General features: G+C 43.7%; 2 protein-coding genes across 3 annotated transcripts in view; both read right to left on the bottom strand.

The window, feature by feature from the left end:
- Positions 1-445, bottom strand: part of cpsf4 (cleavage and polyadenylation specific factor 4) — a 3,970-nt gene extending 3,525 nt beyond the window's left edge. Inside the window, exon 1 of one of the 2 annotated variants that reach the window (XM_061065327.1) lies at positions 122-445. In XM_061065327.1, the coding sequence (XP_060921310.1) occupies positions 122-224 (103 nt within the window). In that variant the 5' untranslated portion in view covers positions 225-445. Of the gene's footprint in view, positions 1-62 lie in introns of both variants that reach the window. The other variant, XM_061065328.1, reaches the window with a different exon arrangement.
- A 139-nt stretch (positions 446-584) lies between these two features.
- Positions 585-17,500, bottom strand: part of shmt1 (serine hydroxymethyltransferase 1 (soluble)) — an 18,034-nt gene continuing 1,118 nt past the window's right edge. The window contains exons 2-12 of the mRNA XM_061065324.1: positions 14,826-14,931; positions 6,559-6,704; positions 6,336-6,451; positions 5,362-5,522; positions 5,191-5,272; positions 4,754-4,966; positions 4,554-4,667; positions 4,356-4,478; positions 1,597-1,713; positions 1,331-1,441; positions 585-1,167 (exon numbers count right to left, since the gene is read on the bottom strand). Coding sequence (XP_060921307.1) covers positions 995-1,167; positions 1,331-1,441; positions 1,597-1,713; positions 4,356-4,478; positions 4,554-4,667; positions 4,754-4,966; positions 5,191-5,272; positions 5,362-5,522; positions 6,336-6,451; positions 6,559-6,704; positions 14,826-14,918 — 1,449 coding nt within the window. The 5' untranslated portion in view covers positions 14,919-14,931 and the 3' untranslated portion in view covers positions 585-994. The remainder of the gene's footprint in view (positions 1,168-1,330; positions 1,442-1,596; positions 1,714-4,355; positions 4,479-4,553; positions 4,668-4,753; positions 4,967-5,190; positions 5,273-5,361; positions 5,523-6,335; positions 6,452-6,558; positions 6,705-14,825; positions 14,932-17,500) is intronic.

The following is a 17,500-nucleotide window of genomic DNA, read 5'->3' on the forward strand; positions in this document are numbered from 1 at the left end:
GAAGACAGAAACATTTATTAAAGACACAATGTAGCCACAGTTAGCTGTTAGCTGTTAGCCACCTGCAGTACAAAGTTACTGTTTAGAGTTAGCACACTCAGTGTTAGCTTAGCTCACGTACTGTCCATCCCGGGGAAAGGAAGAGGCTGCGCGCCGAGCTGCTGCTTCACCGCGAACTCCAGATCAAACTTGATGTGGTCCACGTTGGCTAGCAGGTCCTGCATGTTGATGTTAGGCTAACGATGCTAGGCTAACCTGTACTCTAATAAGAATTAACTCAGCGCTGCGGAAACACAAGTTTCTCTTTGTGACGTCAAGTTTTATAAACTGAATCTTTGAACTGAGAACAAAGAGCCGCTCGTTGTATTAGCTGCTAAATGCTAACTGTTCTCTAGCTGCTAACTGTTATCAACGGCAGCGCGGACAGACCTGACTGACGTCACAAGACCAGACTAACCGATCGTCGAATAACTTCTGTGATCCGTCCTGTTCAAATAAATAAATGTAAAATATAAAATAAACTTGTTACAGGATTATTAAAGATTATATCTCTTATTAGTTCATGTTTCATGATATTTCAAAAGGACAGGTACAACACCTTTTATACGTTTATTTTCTTCAGATACAGACAGAAGTAATCGATGACAGACACATTCAGTGAACTTTAACAGATAACAGATTAAATGAAATCATGATGAATATAATAAATGTGATGTTTTAGATTTAAAGAAACAAAGAACAGTTTCTTTATTATTCAATCGTTACAAACCGTCATAAACAAAGAGAAGAAAACAGCCGTTTAAACTTTGGTGACAGTTTGTTGAGTCTCTTTGAAACTTTAATAAGAAATCACATTAAACAGGAGCAGCGATTCGTTTGGTCTCATTATGTCGGACAGAAACTTTGAAAATACCGTTTGAGAGAAACACTAAAAGAAATCAAATGGTCATTTCAGTAACCACAGACGTGTTGAGCAGAGCGTCAGCTGATTTGTCTACAGCTCAGGGAGGCCCGGCATGGGGAACTGACCGGCGAACGCCTCGACCTCCGCTCGGATCTCCGCCACGCGCTGCTGAAACTTTTCTCCCTGAGCAAGAGCGGAAACGAACTCCTTCAACGTGGCTTTAGGATCCAGACTTCTCTGCACCTCCAGTGTCACAACGATTCCTGCAGGAGGCGACAGAGAGGCAGTAATCAACAAACTGTCATAGCATCAGTTTAAGCTAACGCTAACGAACAAGAAGCTGTAAAGAGTCTGAGTAAACGTGTTTGATCTGTACCGAACAGTTACCATGACGATGAGGTTTACAGACTTTAAAGAAATCATTACCTCTGTGGATGAACTCCGCCACCTTCTTAAAGTCGTCCTCCACCAAACCTCTAGAGGTGAGAGCGGGTGAGCCGAACCTCAGACCGCTGGGACGCAGAGCGCTCCTATCCCCTACACACACACACACACACACACACACACACACAATCATTTGGGCCCCGCCTCAGACACAGAGAGCACCTCATGCTGGGCTCTCTGTGTCTGTGCCCGGGTCCAGATCCTGCAGGTCTGAGGTGGACATGACTCAGGGTCAAACCTGAACCTACCTGGACAGGTGTTCTTGTTACAGGCGATGGCACAGGCCTCCAGAACCTTCTCGGCTCTTCCTCCATCAGTTCCTTTGCTGCGCAGGTCAAGCAGGATCAGATGGTTGTCTGAGCCACCTGCACAGCATTAGAGGGGGGGGGGGGGGGGGGGGGGGGGGGGGGAGAGAGAGAGTTTGAGTTTTTAAAACTTCATTTATTCAGATAAAAATGTATTTACATTCCCATTTTTTGGATACTGTCACAGACTACAATGTGTCACAAAAATATGGATTCATATTAAAACATCTGCAAATATGATTTCAGAGTCTTTCAAAGAAAAAAGTACACCATCATCATCCCATATTTTTTCAAAAACATCCAGCTCTTCCATTTTAAAATAATACTTGTATTCCAAGATATATTCGAGATTTAACAAGGTTCCAAAACACCACTACACAATCACATCTCTGTCCTCTTTCCATTTTTTCTTTTCTACTGAGATAAACTGACAACTTGACCGAAAAGGAAATTCAGCAGCCGACCTTTTTTCTTCTTTTTTTTTTTTTACTGTAAGAGAAACCAAAAATGAACAAATGTTCTCCATAAGACATTACGAGAGTATTCAGTATCCCAAAAAGAGACCTCAATCTAGAACACTGTAAAAAACATTGAAAAATTGTCTCTCGTTTAATTATCTGAGACAGCAGGATTCAACACAGACACAAAAGCATTAACAGCCACAATTCCATGTAAAATACGCCATTGTAAATCACCAGCACTGTTTGTTAACGGTGGTTTGTAAAGCATGCTCCATGCAGGTTTGACCTCAGATTTTACTTTGAAATACTTTCTCCATGGTGTGTCTGCTCTATCTTTAAGTTTCTCTTTATTTAACCCCTTGACACATCCCTGATAAAGTGTTTTCCCATTCACAGAGTCCAAAGGCATCCAAACCTTACTGCTCTCTTCCAGAGGGCCCAGTCCTTCAGACTTTGACCTCACACACATCCTGGGAAAACTGTCACAATCCTCAGGTTTTAGTTGTCCGTTAAACCATTTCTGTAGGAGAACTCTGTCTTCTTTTGACAGCGCCTTTCTGAATTTCTCCAGCATCAGCCCGACCACTCGAATCGATCTGACCTCCAGTCTCCTCGCCACGGTTACAGCATTATCCAAATTAGCTCCAGCCAGTTCTAACAGATGTTGGACTGTAGTTATTCCTTTATTTGTCAGAGTTCCAGATGTCATCAGCACCTCTTCCAATGAAGTGCCCAACAGAGAGCCCTTCAGTATAAGTTCCTTCAACAGCCAATGCAAGGATGTGTTTGATCCCAGACGCCCAGTTTCCAACAGCCCCCACATTTTAATAACACTCACATAAAATGATGGCAAACAACTCAGATTCAACTCTGCACAGTTCATAAGAAACATGTTTCTTCCAAATCCTAAATGACCAACAAGACCAAAGATAAACTCAGCCACGTGTCTCCAGGGTAAATTTAAAGGTCCATAAAGAAAGCTTTGTAGGACCTGCAGTCTAAAAGCTGCCTTCCTACTTGCCAGATGAACCAATCCCTGTCCTCCTTCCTCTTTAGGCAAAAATAAAACACTCTGTGGTACCCAGTGTAATCTATCCCAAAAGAAGTTTACAGTGATACTCTGGAGTTTCATTAACAGGTTTGCTGGAGGTTCTAACAGTGACAGGCGATGCCACAGGGTGGAGGCCACTAGATTGTTAATAATAAGTGTGCGCCCCCTATAGGACATTCGTTTCTTTAGTTTGCCCTCCATTTTCTCAATTACACCCTCCCAGTTTTTCTGAACCTCAGACTGACATCCTAAAAAAACACCTAGATACTTGATGCCATGCGTCACCCATTTAAACCCATCAGGTAACCTTGGTTCATTCCCTCGCCATTTTCCTACTAACAAGGCTGTACTTTTACCCCAGTTTACCTTCGAGGAGGAAATTTCCCCAAAGCACTCTGTGATGTGAATAAGCTTTTTGACATCACTATTATCTGTTACAGCAACCATGATGTCATCTGCATATGCTGACAGATGTATGGGTATAAGATTCTCCTTTAATTTAAACCCTGTTAACTGTTTTCTTATCTGACACAACATGGGTTCAATGGCTATAGAATAAAGCATGCCAGACATTGCACAGCCCTGCCGAATCCCTCTATTGATATTAAAAGGAGCGCTTAAACCACCATTAACCTTCAATACACAATAGAGTAGAGTTTTCATCAAGGCAATGAAACTGGGGGCGAAACCAAAAGCCTCAAAGGTGTTCCACGAGCTAGAGACTTCCAAATAATCTCTAATGAGGGATATATTGTCCCTAATTGATCTGCCAGGGATGCAGTATGACTGATCAACATGTATTACTTACTCTATTGGCCAACACTTTGGAAAAGATTTTATAATCTGCACAAAGCAGACTTACTGGTCTCCAGTTCTTTATTTCACAAAGGGAGGGAGAGAGAGAGAGAGAGAGAGAGGAGACAGAATGTCACTTCCTCCTACACTGTGACATATATAAAGATTTAAGAGAGGCTCCATCTCTTTATATCAAATGAATTTAAGAAACAAACTTCTGGACGTCATGAAAACTGAATTTAAAACTTGCTCTTACCACGGAAACAAACAGATTTCTTAGACAACAAACATTGGGCCATTTATTGATTTGAATCATCAGAGATTGTAGATTAAAATACTTTGGCAGAGGTGACATCATTATGACATCATCATGACATCATGTTCTGTTGACCTACCAGTGACAATCTTATAGTCGTGGTCGATCAGAGCACTGGACAGAGCTTTGCAGTTAGCCAGAACCTGCGTCTGATAGGCTCTGAACTCTGGAGTCATGGCCTGTTTGAGAGCAACAGCGACCCCTGCAGGAGGGAAACAGCTTCATGAGAAACACTTTATTTACAGACACTAAGATGACGTAACGCTCTGAAATGTACCTGCGATGGCGTGGTTGTGAGGTCCTCCCTGCAGCCCTGGAAACACCGCCTGGTTGATCAGAGACTCCAGGTTGAACAAAGTCTCTTTTCCTTTAGCGTCCACGCTCCGCACACCTGGAGGAGGACCATCAGAGATGGACAGGTGAGACATGAACTACACTAAAAGGACTTCTGGACACGGCGTCCTCTTTAATTCTCACCTTTCCTGTAGAAGATGAGTCCCGCGCGGCAGCCTCGCAGTGTTTTGTGTGTTGTCGTAGAAACGATGTCACAGAATTCAAAAGGTGAAGGTACGACACCTGCAGCCACCAGCCCGCTGATATGAGCCATGTCTCCCATCAGAAACGCTCCGTTCTCAACAGAGATCTGCTTCAGACGAGGGTAGTCCAGATTCCTGGAGTAACAGCTCGTTCCTGCAGGAGACCAAGAAGGAGACCAAGGAGACCAAGAAGGAGACCAAGAAGGAGGAAACGAAGGACACGAAGAAGGAAACGAAGGAGACCAAGAAGAAGGAGAGTTTTTCAGCTGTTTGAATTTACACCCAATTTTGCTAATTTAATAAAGTGTGTGTGTGTGTGTGTGTGTGTGTGTGAGTGTGTGTGTGTGTGTGTGTGTGTGTGTGTGTGCGTTAAAGGACCTGCGATGATGAGTCTGGGGTGGAACAGTCGAGCGTTTTCTTGCAGTCTGTCGTAGTCGATGTATCCAGTTTCTGGATTCACCTGAAAGATGAAGTCACAATAAAACAAACACAGAAGAAAGACCCTCTCTGATTGGATCCAAGAGGTATGAATGTGGGATGGTTCTGTACCTTATACGGCATAGACTCAAAGAAGATGGACGTCGCTGAGATTTTCTTCTTCTCTGTCATGAAGCCGTGTGTCAGGTGACCTCCGTCAGGTAGGTCCAGTCCCATAATCCTGCCATGAGGCTCCACGACGGCAGTGTAGACGGCAAAGTTAGCAGGTGAGCCTACGGAGAAGGAAACACACAGGTGAGAAGAAACACACAGGTGAGAAGAAACACACAGGTGAGAAGGGACACACAGGTGAGAAGGGACACACAGGTGAGAAGGGACACACAGGTGAGAAGAAACACACAGGTAAGAAGGGACACACAGGTGAGAAGAGACACACAGGTGAGAAGAAACACAGGTGAGAAGAAACACACAGGTGAGAAGGGACACACAGGTGAGAAGAAACATTACCAATGCAGGGTGTGTAGGACTGATTAAAAACCTTACTGACTCATCAGCGAACAGTTGAACTCTAACGTGTGGACAAACAAAGACTAATTATTCATGGTCCTAAGATAGAGCCTTGGGGAACACCAGCTGAACAGGTAAGATGATATCTCCAATCTGTACAGCTTGTTTACTACTTGGCACATGACTTCATCCAGCAGAGGGCGCTGTTGGAAAAGTTTTGAAAGCAGCACATCATGCTTTACTGTGATGAAAGCTCGCTTCAGATCTAAGAAAACGGCTCCAATAGAACCGAACTGGTCGGGTAAAATCTCGATGTTCTTAAGGAAATAACAGGTGGGCGCCTCAGTGGAGTGACATTGATGAACTCAAACCTACACTGGGGGAGGGGGGTATGACCATTGCTAAGATGTTCTACGTATACCCATTTCTCAGCCCCCTTAGAAACAATAGGTAAAATAATTGTCAGCTGATAGTTCTCTCGATTTTCCTAGAATCTTTTCAAAGTTCAAATTCTTGTTTCGTGACACCCTTAAACCGAGAGAGGGGCGTGGAAGAGGTCATGATGAGAGGAAATTTACCTGAATATGGCTGCACATTAACACCCCATTTCTCTGAGTCCAGACCATAAACCTCCAGAGCCCTCTTCTGGCAGAGTCTCTCCAGTTCATCTACATGCTCTGTACCACCGTAGTACCTGAACACATGAATCATAGCGACTGTTAGCTGTAATGCTAAAACAAACACTGTAGGAGGAAGCAGCTTATGAGAAGTAACCAATCACAGTTATGACTTATTGTGTACCTCTGACCAGGATATCCCTCAGAGTATTTATTGTTCATACAGGAACCCAGAGCCTCAAGGACTGCTCTGCTGGCAAAGTTCTCCGACGCTATGAGCTCCAGACCGAAAGTCTGCCTGTGCTTCTCCTTTTTTATGATGCTGAACACCTGAAACATAAACATGAAAAACTCAGGAGACGACTACTATCAGAAAAGCTCCACAGCAAATACAAACACATCACATGTTCACTTAATGAGAGAGAAAATGATTAACAGCTTTAAAAACCACAAGAGCGTCTCATTAACCATGAACGGACACGAGACAGAGGTCGGACTACACAGCCCAAGACCCCCCTACAAGAGACTTACAGGTAACACTATGAGCTGTACAGGTAACATTATGGGCTGTACAGGTAACACTATGAGCTCTACAGGTAACACTACGAGCTGTGAGCTGTACAGGTAACATTATGAGCTGTACAGGTAACACTATGAGCTGTACAGGTAACATTCTGAGCTGTGCAGGTAACACTACGAGCTGTGCAGGTAACACTACGAGCTGTACAGGTAACATTATGAGCTCTACAGGTAACACTACGAGCTGTACAGGTAACATTATGAGCTGTACAGGTAACATTATGGGCTGTACAGGTAACACTATGAGCTCTACAGGTAACACTACGAGCTGTGAGCTGTACAGGTAACATTATGAGCTGTACAGGTAACACTATGAGCTGTACAGGTAACATTCTGAGCTGTGCAGGTAACACTACGAGCTGTGCAGGTAACACTACGAGCTGTGCAGGTAACATTATGAGCTGTACAGGTAACACTACGAGCTGTACAGGTAACATTATGAGCTGTACAGGTAACACTACGAGCTGTACAGGTAACATTATGAGCTGTACAGGTAACACTATGAGCTGTACCGGTAACACTAACATTATGAGCTCTACAGGTAACACTATGAGCTGTACAGGTAACACTAACATTATGAGCTGTACAGGTAACACTAACATTATGAGCTGTACAGGTAACATTATGAGCTGTACAGGTAACATTATGAGCTGTACAGGTAACACTATGAGCTGTACAGGTAACACTAACATTATGAGCTGTACAGGTAACACTACGAGCTGTACAGGTAACACTACGAGCTGTACAGGTAACACTATGAGCTGTACAGGTAACACTAACATTATGAGCTGTACAGGTAACACTACGAGCTGTACAGGTAACACTATGAGCTGTACAGGTAACACTAACATTATGAGCTGTACAGGTAACATTATGAGCTGTACAGGTAACACTAACATTATGAGCTGTACAGGTAACACTACGAGCTGTACAGGTAACACTATGAGCTGTACAGGTAACACTAACATTATGAGCTGTACAGGTAACACTACGAGCTGTACAGGTAACACTATGAGCTGTACAGGTAACACTAACATTATGAGCTGTACAGGTAACATTATGAGCTGTACAGGTAACATTATGAGCTGTACAGGTAACATTATGAGCTGTACAGGTAACACTATGAGCTGTACAGGTAACACTAACATTATGAGCTGTACAGGTAACACTATGAGCTGTACAGGTAACACTACGAGCTGTACAGGTAACACTATGAGCTGTACAGGTAACACTAACATTATGAGCTGTACAGGTAACATTATGAGCTGTACAGGTAACACTACGAGCTGTACAGTTAACACTATGAGCTGTACAGGTAACACTAACATTATGAGCTGTACAGGTAACATTATGAGCTGTACAGGTAACACTATGAGCTGTACAGGTAACACTAACATTATGAGCTGTACAGGTAACATTATGAGCTGTACAGGTAACACTATGAGCTGCACAGGTAACATTATGAGCTGTACAGGTAACATTATGAGCTGTACAGGTAACACTAACATTATGAGCTGTACAGGTAACACTATGAGCTGTACAGGTAACACTACGAGCTGTACAGGTAACACTATGAGCTGTACAGGTAACACTAACATTATGAGCTGTACAGGTAACACTACGAGCTGTACAGGTAACACTGTGAGCTGTACAGGTAACACTAACATTATGAGCTGTACAGGTAACATTATGAGCTGTACAGGTAACACTAACATTATGAGCTGTACAGGTAACACTATGAGCTGTACAGGTAACACTAACATTATGAGCTGTACAGGTAACACTAACATTATGAGCTGTACAGGTAACATTATGAGCTGTACAGGTAACATTATGAGCTGTACAGGTAACACTATGAGCTGTACAGGTAACACTAACATTATGAGCTGTACAGGTAACACTATGAGCTGTACAGGTAACACTACGAGCTGTACAGGTAACACTATGAGCTGTACAGGTAACACTAACATTATGAGCTGTACAGGTAACACTACGAGCTGTACAGGTAACACTATGAGCTGTACAGGTAACACTAACATTATGAGCTGTACAGGTAACATTATGAGCTGTACAGGTAACATTATGAGCTGTACAGGTAACATTATGAGCTGTACAGGTAACATTATGAGCTGTACAGGTAACACTATGAGCTGTACAGGTAACACTAACATTATGAGCTGTACAGGTAACACTATGAGCTGTACAGGTAACACTACGAGCTGTACAGGTAACACTATGAGCTGTACAGGTAACACTAACATTATGAGCTGTACAGGTAACATTATGAGCTGTACAGGTAACACTACGAGCTGTACAGTTAACACTATGAGCTGTACAGGTAACACTAACATTATGAGCTGTACAGGTAACATTATGAGCTGTACAGGTAACACTATGAGCTGTACAGGTAACACTAACATTATGAGCTGTACAGGTAACATTATGAGCTGTACAGGTAACACTATGAGCTGCACAGGTAACATTATGAGCTGTACAGGTAACATTATGAGCTGTACAGGTAACACTAACATTATGAGCTGTACAGGTAACACTATGAGCTGTACAGGTAACACTACGAGCTGTACAGGTAACACTATGAGCTGTACAGGTAACACTAACATTATGAGCTGTACAGGTAACACTACGAGCTGTACAGGTAACACTATGAGCTGTACAGGTAACACTAACATTATGAGCTGTACAGGTAACATTATGAGCTGTACAGGTAACACTAACATTATGAGCTGTACAGGTAACACTACGAGCTGTACAGGTAACACTACGAGCTGTACAGGTAACACTATGAGCTGTACAGGTAACACTAACATTATGAGCTGTACAGGTAACACTACGAGCTGTACAGGTAACACTATGAGCTGTACAGGTAACACTAACATTATGAGCTGTACAGGTAACATTATGAGCTGTACAGGTAACATTATGAGCTGTACAGGTAACATTATGAGCTGTACAGGTAACACTATGAGCTGTACAGGTAACACTAACATTATGAGCTGTACAGGTAACACTATGAGCTGTACAGGTAACACTACGAGCTGTACAGGTAACACTATGAGCTGTACAGGTAACACTAACATTATGAGCTGTACAGGTAACATTATGAGCTGTACAGGTAACACTACGAGCTGTACAGTTAACACTATGAGCTGTACAGGTAACACTAACATTATGAGCTGTACAGGTAACATTATGAGCTGTACAGGTAACACTATGAGCTGTACAGGTAACACTAACATTATGAGCTGTACAGGTAACATTATGAGCTGTACAGGTAACACTATGAGCTGCACAGGTAACATTATGAGCTGTACAGGTAACATTATGAGCTGTACAGGTAACACTACAAGCTGTACAGGTAACACTATGAGCTGTACAGGTAACACTACGAGCTGTACAGGTAACACTACAAGCTGTACAGGTAACACTAACATTATGAGCTGTACAGGTAACACTACGAGCTGTACAGGTAACACTACAAGCTGTACAGGTAACACTATGAGCTGTACAGGTAACATTATGAGCTGTACAGGTAACACTAACACTACGAGCTGTACAGGTAAAACTACGAGCTGTACAGGTAACACTATGAGCTGTACAGGTAACACTAACATTATGAGCTGTACAGGTAACACTACGAGCTGTGCAGGTAACACTACGAGCTGTGCAGGTAACATTATGAGCTGTACAGGTAACACTACGAGCTGTACAGGTAACATTATGAGCTGTACAGGTAACACTACGAGCTGTACAGGTAACACTAACATTATGAGCTGTACAGGTAACATTATGAGCTGTACAGGTAACATTATGAGCTGTACAGGTAACACTATGAGCTGTACAGGTAACACTAACATTATGAGCTGTACAGGTAACACTATGAGCTGTACAGGTAACACTACGAGCTGTACAGGTAACACTATGAGCTGTACAGGTAACACTAACATTATGAGCTGTACCGATAACACTATGAGCTCTACAGGTAACACTATGAGCTGTACAGGTAACACTATGAGCTGTACAGGTAAACACTATGAGCTGTACAGGTAACACTAACATTATGAGCTGTACAGGTAACACTACGAGCTGTACAGGTAACATTATGAGCCGTACAGGTAACACTAACATTATGAGCTGTACAGGTAACATTATGAGCTGTACAGGTAACATTATGAGCTGTACAGGTAACACTATGAGCTGTACAGGTAACACTAACATTATGAGCTGTACAGGTAACACTATGAGCTGTACAGGTAACACTAACATTATGAGCTGTACAGGTAACATTATGAGCTGTACAGGTAACACTATGAGCTGTACAGGTAACATTATGAGCTGTACAGGTAACACTATGAGCTGTACAGGTAACACTAACATTATGAGCTGTACAGGTAACATTATGAGCTGTACAGGTAACATTATGAGCTGTACAGGTAACACTATGAGCTGCACAGGTAACATTATGAGCTGTACAGGTAACATTATGAGCTGTACAGGTAACACTACAAGCTGTACAGGTAACACTATGAGCTGTACAGGTAACACTACGAGCTGTACAGGTAACACTACAAGCTGTACAGGTAACACTAACATTATGAGCTGTACAGGTAACACTACGAGCTGTACAGGTAACACTACAAGCTGTACAGGTAACACTACAAGCTGTACAGGTAACACTATGAGCTGTACAGGTAACACTAACACTACGAGCTGTACAGGTAAAACTACGAGCTGTACAGGTAACACTATGAGCTGTACAGGTAACACTAACACTATGAGCTGTACAGGTAACACTACGAGCTGTACAGGTAACACTATGAGCTGTACAGGTAACACTAACATTATGAGCTGTACAGGTAACACTACGAGCTGTACAGGTAACACTATGAGCTGTACAGGTAACACTAACATTATGAGCTGTACAGGTAACATTATGAGCTGTACAGGTAACACTAACATTATGAGCTGTACAGGTAACACTACGAGCTGTACAGGTAACACTATGAGCTGTACAGGTAACACTAACATTATGAGCTGTACAGGTAACACTACGAGCTGTACAGGTAACACTATGAGCTGTACAGGTAACACTAACATTATGAGCTGTACAGGTAACATTATGAGCTGTACAGGTAACATTATGAGCTGTACAGGTAACATTATGAGCTGTACAGGTAACACTATGAGCTGTACAGGTAACACTAACATTATGAGCTGTACAGGTAACACTATGAGCTGTACAGGTAACACTACGAGCTGTACAGGTAACACTATGAGCTGTACAGGTAACACTAACATTATGAGCTGTACAGGTAACATTATGAGCTGTACAGGTAACACTACGAGCTGTACAGTTAACACTATGAGCTGTACAGGTAACACTAACATTATGAGCTGTACAGGTAACATTATGAGCTGTACAGGTAACACTATGAGCTGTACAGGTAACACTAACATTATGAGCTGTACAGGTAACATTATGAGCTGTACAGGTAACACTATGAGCTGCACAGGTAACATTATGAGCTGTACAGGTAACATTATGAGCTGTACAGGTAACACTAACATTATGAGCTGTACAGGTAACACTATGAGCTGTACAGGTAACACTACGAGCTGTACAGGTAACACTATGAGCTGTACAGGTAACACTAACATTATGAGCTGTACAGGTAACACTACGAGCTGTACAGGTAACACTATGAGCTGTACAGGTAACACTAACATTATGAGCTGTACAGGTAACATTATGAGCTGTACAGGTAACACTAACATTATGAGCTGTACAGGTAACACTACGAGCTGTACAGGTAACACTACGAGCTGTACAGGTAACACTATGAGCTGTACAGGTAACACTAACATTATGAGCTGTACAGGTAACACTATGAGCTGTACAGGTAACACTATGAGCTGTACAGGTAACACTAACATTATGAGCTGTACAGGTAACATTATGAGCTGTACAGGTAACATTATGAGCTGTACAGGTAACACTATGAGCTGTACAGGTAACACTAACATTATGAGCTGTACAGGTAACACTATGAGCTGTACAGGTAACACTACGAGCTGTACAGGTAACACTATGAGCTGTACAGGTAACACTAACATTATGAGCTGTACAGGTAACATTATGAGCTGTACAGGTAACACTACGAGCTGTACAGTTAACACTATGAGCTGTACAGGTAACACTAACATTATGAGCTGTACAGGTAACATTATGAGCTGTACAGGTAACACTATGAGCTGTACAGGTAACACTAACATTATGAGCTGTACAGGTAACATTATGAGCTGTACAGGTAACACTATGAGCTGCACAGGTAACATTATGAGCTGTACAGGTAACATTATGAGCTGTACAGGTAACACTACAAGCTGTACAGGTAACACTATGAGCTGTACAGGTAACACTACGAGCTGTACAGGTAACACTACAAGCTGTACAGGTAACACTAACATTATGAGCTGTACAGGTAACACTACGAGCTGTACAGGTAACACTACAAGCTGTACAGGTAACACTATGAGCTGTACAGGTAACATTATGAGCTGTACAGGTAACACTAACACTACGAGCTGTACAGGTAAAACTACGAGCTGTACAGGTAACACTATGAGCTGTACAGGTAACACTAACATTATGAGCTGTACAGGTAACACTACGAGCTGTGCAGGTAACACTACGAGCTGTGCAGGTAACATTATGAGCTGTACAGGTAACACTACGAGCTGTACAGGTAACATTATGAGCTGTACAGGTAACACTACGAGCTGTACAGGTAACACTAACATTATGAGCTGTACAGGTAACATTATGAGCTGTACAGGTAACATTATGAGCTGTACAGGTAACACTATGAGCTGTACAGGTAACACTAACATTATGAGCTGTACAGGTAACACTATGAGCTGTACAGGTAACACTACGAGCTGTACAGGTAACACTATGAGCTGTACAGGTAACACTAACATTATGAGCTGTACAGATAACACTATGAGCTCTACAGGTAACACTATGAGCTGTACAGGTAACACTATGAGCTGTACAGGTAAACACTATGAGCTGTACAGGTAACACTAACATTATGAGCTGTACAGGTAACACTACGAGCTGTACAGGTAACATTATGAGCCGTACAGGTAACACTAACATTATGAGCTGTACAGGTAACATTATGAGCTGTACAGGTAACATTATGAGCTGTACAGGTAACACTATGAGCTGTACAGGTAACACTAACATTATGAGCTGTACAGGTAACACTATGAGCTGTACAGGTAACACTAACATTATGAGCTGTACAGGTAACATTATGAGCTGTACAGGTAACACTATGAGCTGTACAGGTAACATTATGAGCTGTACAGGTAACACTATGAGCTGTACAGGTAACACTAACATTATGAGCTGTACAGGTAACATTATGAGCTGTACAGGTAACATTATGAGCTGTACAGGTAACACTATGAGCTGCACAGGTAACATTATGAGCTGTACAGGTAACATTATGAGCTGTACAGGTAACACTACAAGCTGTACAGGTAACACTATGAGCTGTACAGGTAACACTACGAGCTGTACAGGTAACACTACAAGCTGTACAGGTAACACTAACATTATGAGCTGTACAGGTAACACTACGAGCTGTACAGGTAACACTACAAGCTGTACAGGTAACACTATGAGCTGTACAGGTAACATTATGAGCTGTACAGGTAACACTAACACTACGAGCTGTACAGGTAAAACTACGAGCTGTACAGGTAACACTACGAGCTGTACAGGTAACATGGGTTTATACAGGTGAGACATTATTGGTACAGATTTGTGTACTGCTTACAAACCTCAGCGTCGTTGACCGACAGCGGCTCCAGCATCATCTCGTTGTGTGAATTCCACGTTTCTTTACTCACTTGATTTCCGTTTAGGAGAGACATGTTCGCTGCTCGTCTGTGAGGAAGAAAACACACCTAAAAGAAAACACACCTGAAATATTTACCCAGAAACAAGACGAAGACTGAGACAATGAAGACAGGGAGAACTCTTCTAATAGTATAAACTGAAGGCTGCCAACAGGTAAGGTTACCCTGTGACACCCTAACTAACCCTGACAGGTACGGTTACCTTGTGACACCCTGACAGGTACAGTTACCCTGTGACATCCTAACTAACCCTGACAGGTACGGTTACCTTGTGACACCCTGACAGGTACAGTTACCCTGTGACACCCTAACTAACCCTGACAGGTACGGTTACCCTGTGACACCCTAACTAACCCTGACAGGTACGGTTACCTTGTGACACCCTGACAGGTACAGTTACCCTGTGACACCCTAACTAACCCTGACAGGTACGGTTACCCTGTGACACCCTGACTAACCCTGACAGGTACGGTTACCCTGTGGCATCACCCTAACTAATCCTGACAGGTACGGTTACCTTGTGACACCCTGACAGGTACAGTTACCCTGTGACACCCTAACTAACCCTGACAGGTACGATTACCTTGTGACACCCTGACTAACCCTGACAGGTACGGTTACCCTGTGGCATCACCCTAACTAATCCTGACAGGTACGGTTACCTTGTGACACCCTGACAGGTACGGTTACCCTGTGACACCCTAACTAACCCTGACAGGTACGGTTACCTTGTGACACCCTGACAGGTACGGTTACCCTGTGACACCCTAACTAACCCTGACAGGTACGGTTACCTTGTGACACCCCGACAGGTACGGTTACCTTGTGACACCCTGACAGGTACAGTTACCCTGTGACACCCTAACTAACCCTGACAGGTATGGTTACCTTGTGACACCCTGACAGGTATGGTTACCTTGTGACACCCTGACAGGTACAGTTACCCTGTGGCATCACCCTAACTAACCCTGACAGGTACGGTTACCTTGTGACACCCTGACAGGTACAGTTACCCTGTGACACCCTAACTAACCCTGACAGGTACGGTTACCCTGTGACACCCTGACTATCCCTGACAGATACGGTTACCCTGTGACACCCTGACAGGTACAGTTACCCTGTGACACCCTAACTAACCCTGACAGATACGGTTACCTTGTGAGACACTGACAGGTACAGTTACCCTGTGACACCTTAACTAACCCTGACAGGTACGGTTACCTTGTGACACCCTGACAGGTACAGTTACCCTGTGACACCCTAACTAACCCTGACAGGTAGTTACCCTGTGACACCCTAACAGGTACAGTTACCCTGTGGCATCACCCTAACTAACCCTGACAGGTACGGTTACCTTGTGACACCCTGACAGGTACGGTTACCCTGTGACACCCTGACAGGTACAGTTCCCCTGTGACACCCTAACTAACCCAGACAGGTACAGTTACCCTGTGACACCCTAACTAACCCTGACAGATACGGTTACCCTGTGACACCCTAACTAACCCTGACAGGTACGGTTACCTTGTGACACCCTGACAGGTACAGTTACCCTGTGGAATCACCCTAACTAACCCTGACAGGTATGGTTACCCTGTGACACCCTAACTAACCCTGACAGGTACGGTTACCTTGTGACACCCTGACTAACCCTGACAGGTACGGTTACCCTGTGACACCCTGACAGGTACAGTTACCCTGTGACACCCTAACTAACCCTGACAGGTACGGTTACCCTGTGACACCCTGACTAACCCTGACAGGTACGGTTACCTTGTGACACCCTGACTATCCCTGACAGGTACGGTTACCCTGTGAAACCCTAACTAACCCTGACAGGTACGGTTACCTTGTGACACCCTGACAGGTACAGTTACCCTGTGACACCCTAACTAACCCTGACAGGTACGGTTACCTTGTGACACCCCGACAGGTACGGTTACCTTGTGACACCCTGACAGGTACAGTTACCCTGTGACACCCTAACTAACCCTGACAGGTACGGTTACCTTGTGACACCCCGACAGGTACGGTTACCTTGTGACACCCTGACAGGTACAGTTACCCTGTGACACCCTAACTAACCCTGACAGGTACGGTTACCTTGTGACACCCTGACTAACTCTGACAGATACGGTTACCCTGTGACACCCTGACAGGTACGGTTACCCTGTGACACCCTGACAGGTACAGTTACCCTGTGACACCCTAACTAACCCTGACAGGTACGGTTACCTTGTGACACCCTGACAGGTACAGTTACCCTGTGACACCCTAACTAACCCTGACAGGTACGGTTACCTTGTGACACCCTGACAGGTACGGTTACCTTGTGACACCCTGACAGGTACAGTTACCCTGTGACACCCTAACTAACCCTGACAGGTACGGTTACCTTGTGACACCCCGACAGGTACGGTTACCTTGTGACACCCTGACAGGTACAGTTACCCTGTGACACCCTAACTAACCCTGACAGGTACGGTTACCTTGTGACACCCTGACAGGTACGGTTACCCTGTGACACCCTAACTAACCCTGACAGGTACAGTTACTTGTGACACCCTGACTAACCCTGACAGATACGGTTACCTTGT

Source organism: Labrus mixtus, chromosome 20 (assembly GCF_963584025.1).
Source record: "Labrus mixtus chromosome 20, fLabMix1.1, whole genome shotgun sequence".
NCBI lineage: Eukaryota > Metazoa > Chordata > Actinopteri > Labriformes > Labridae > Labrus > Labrus mixtus.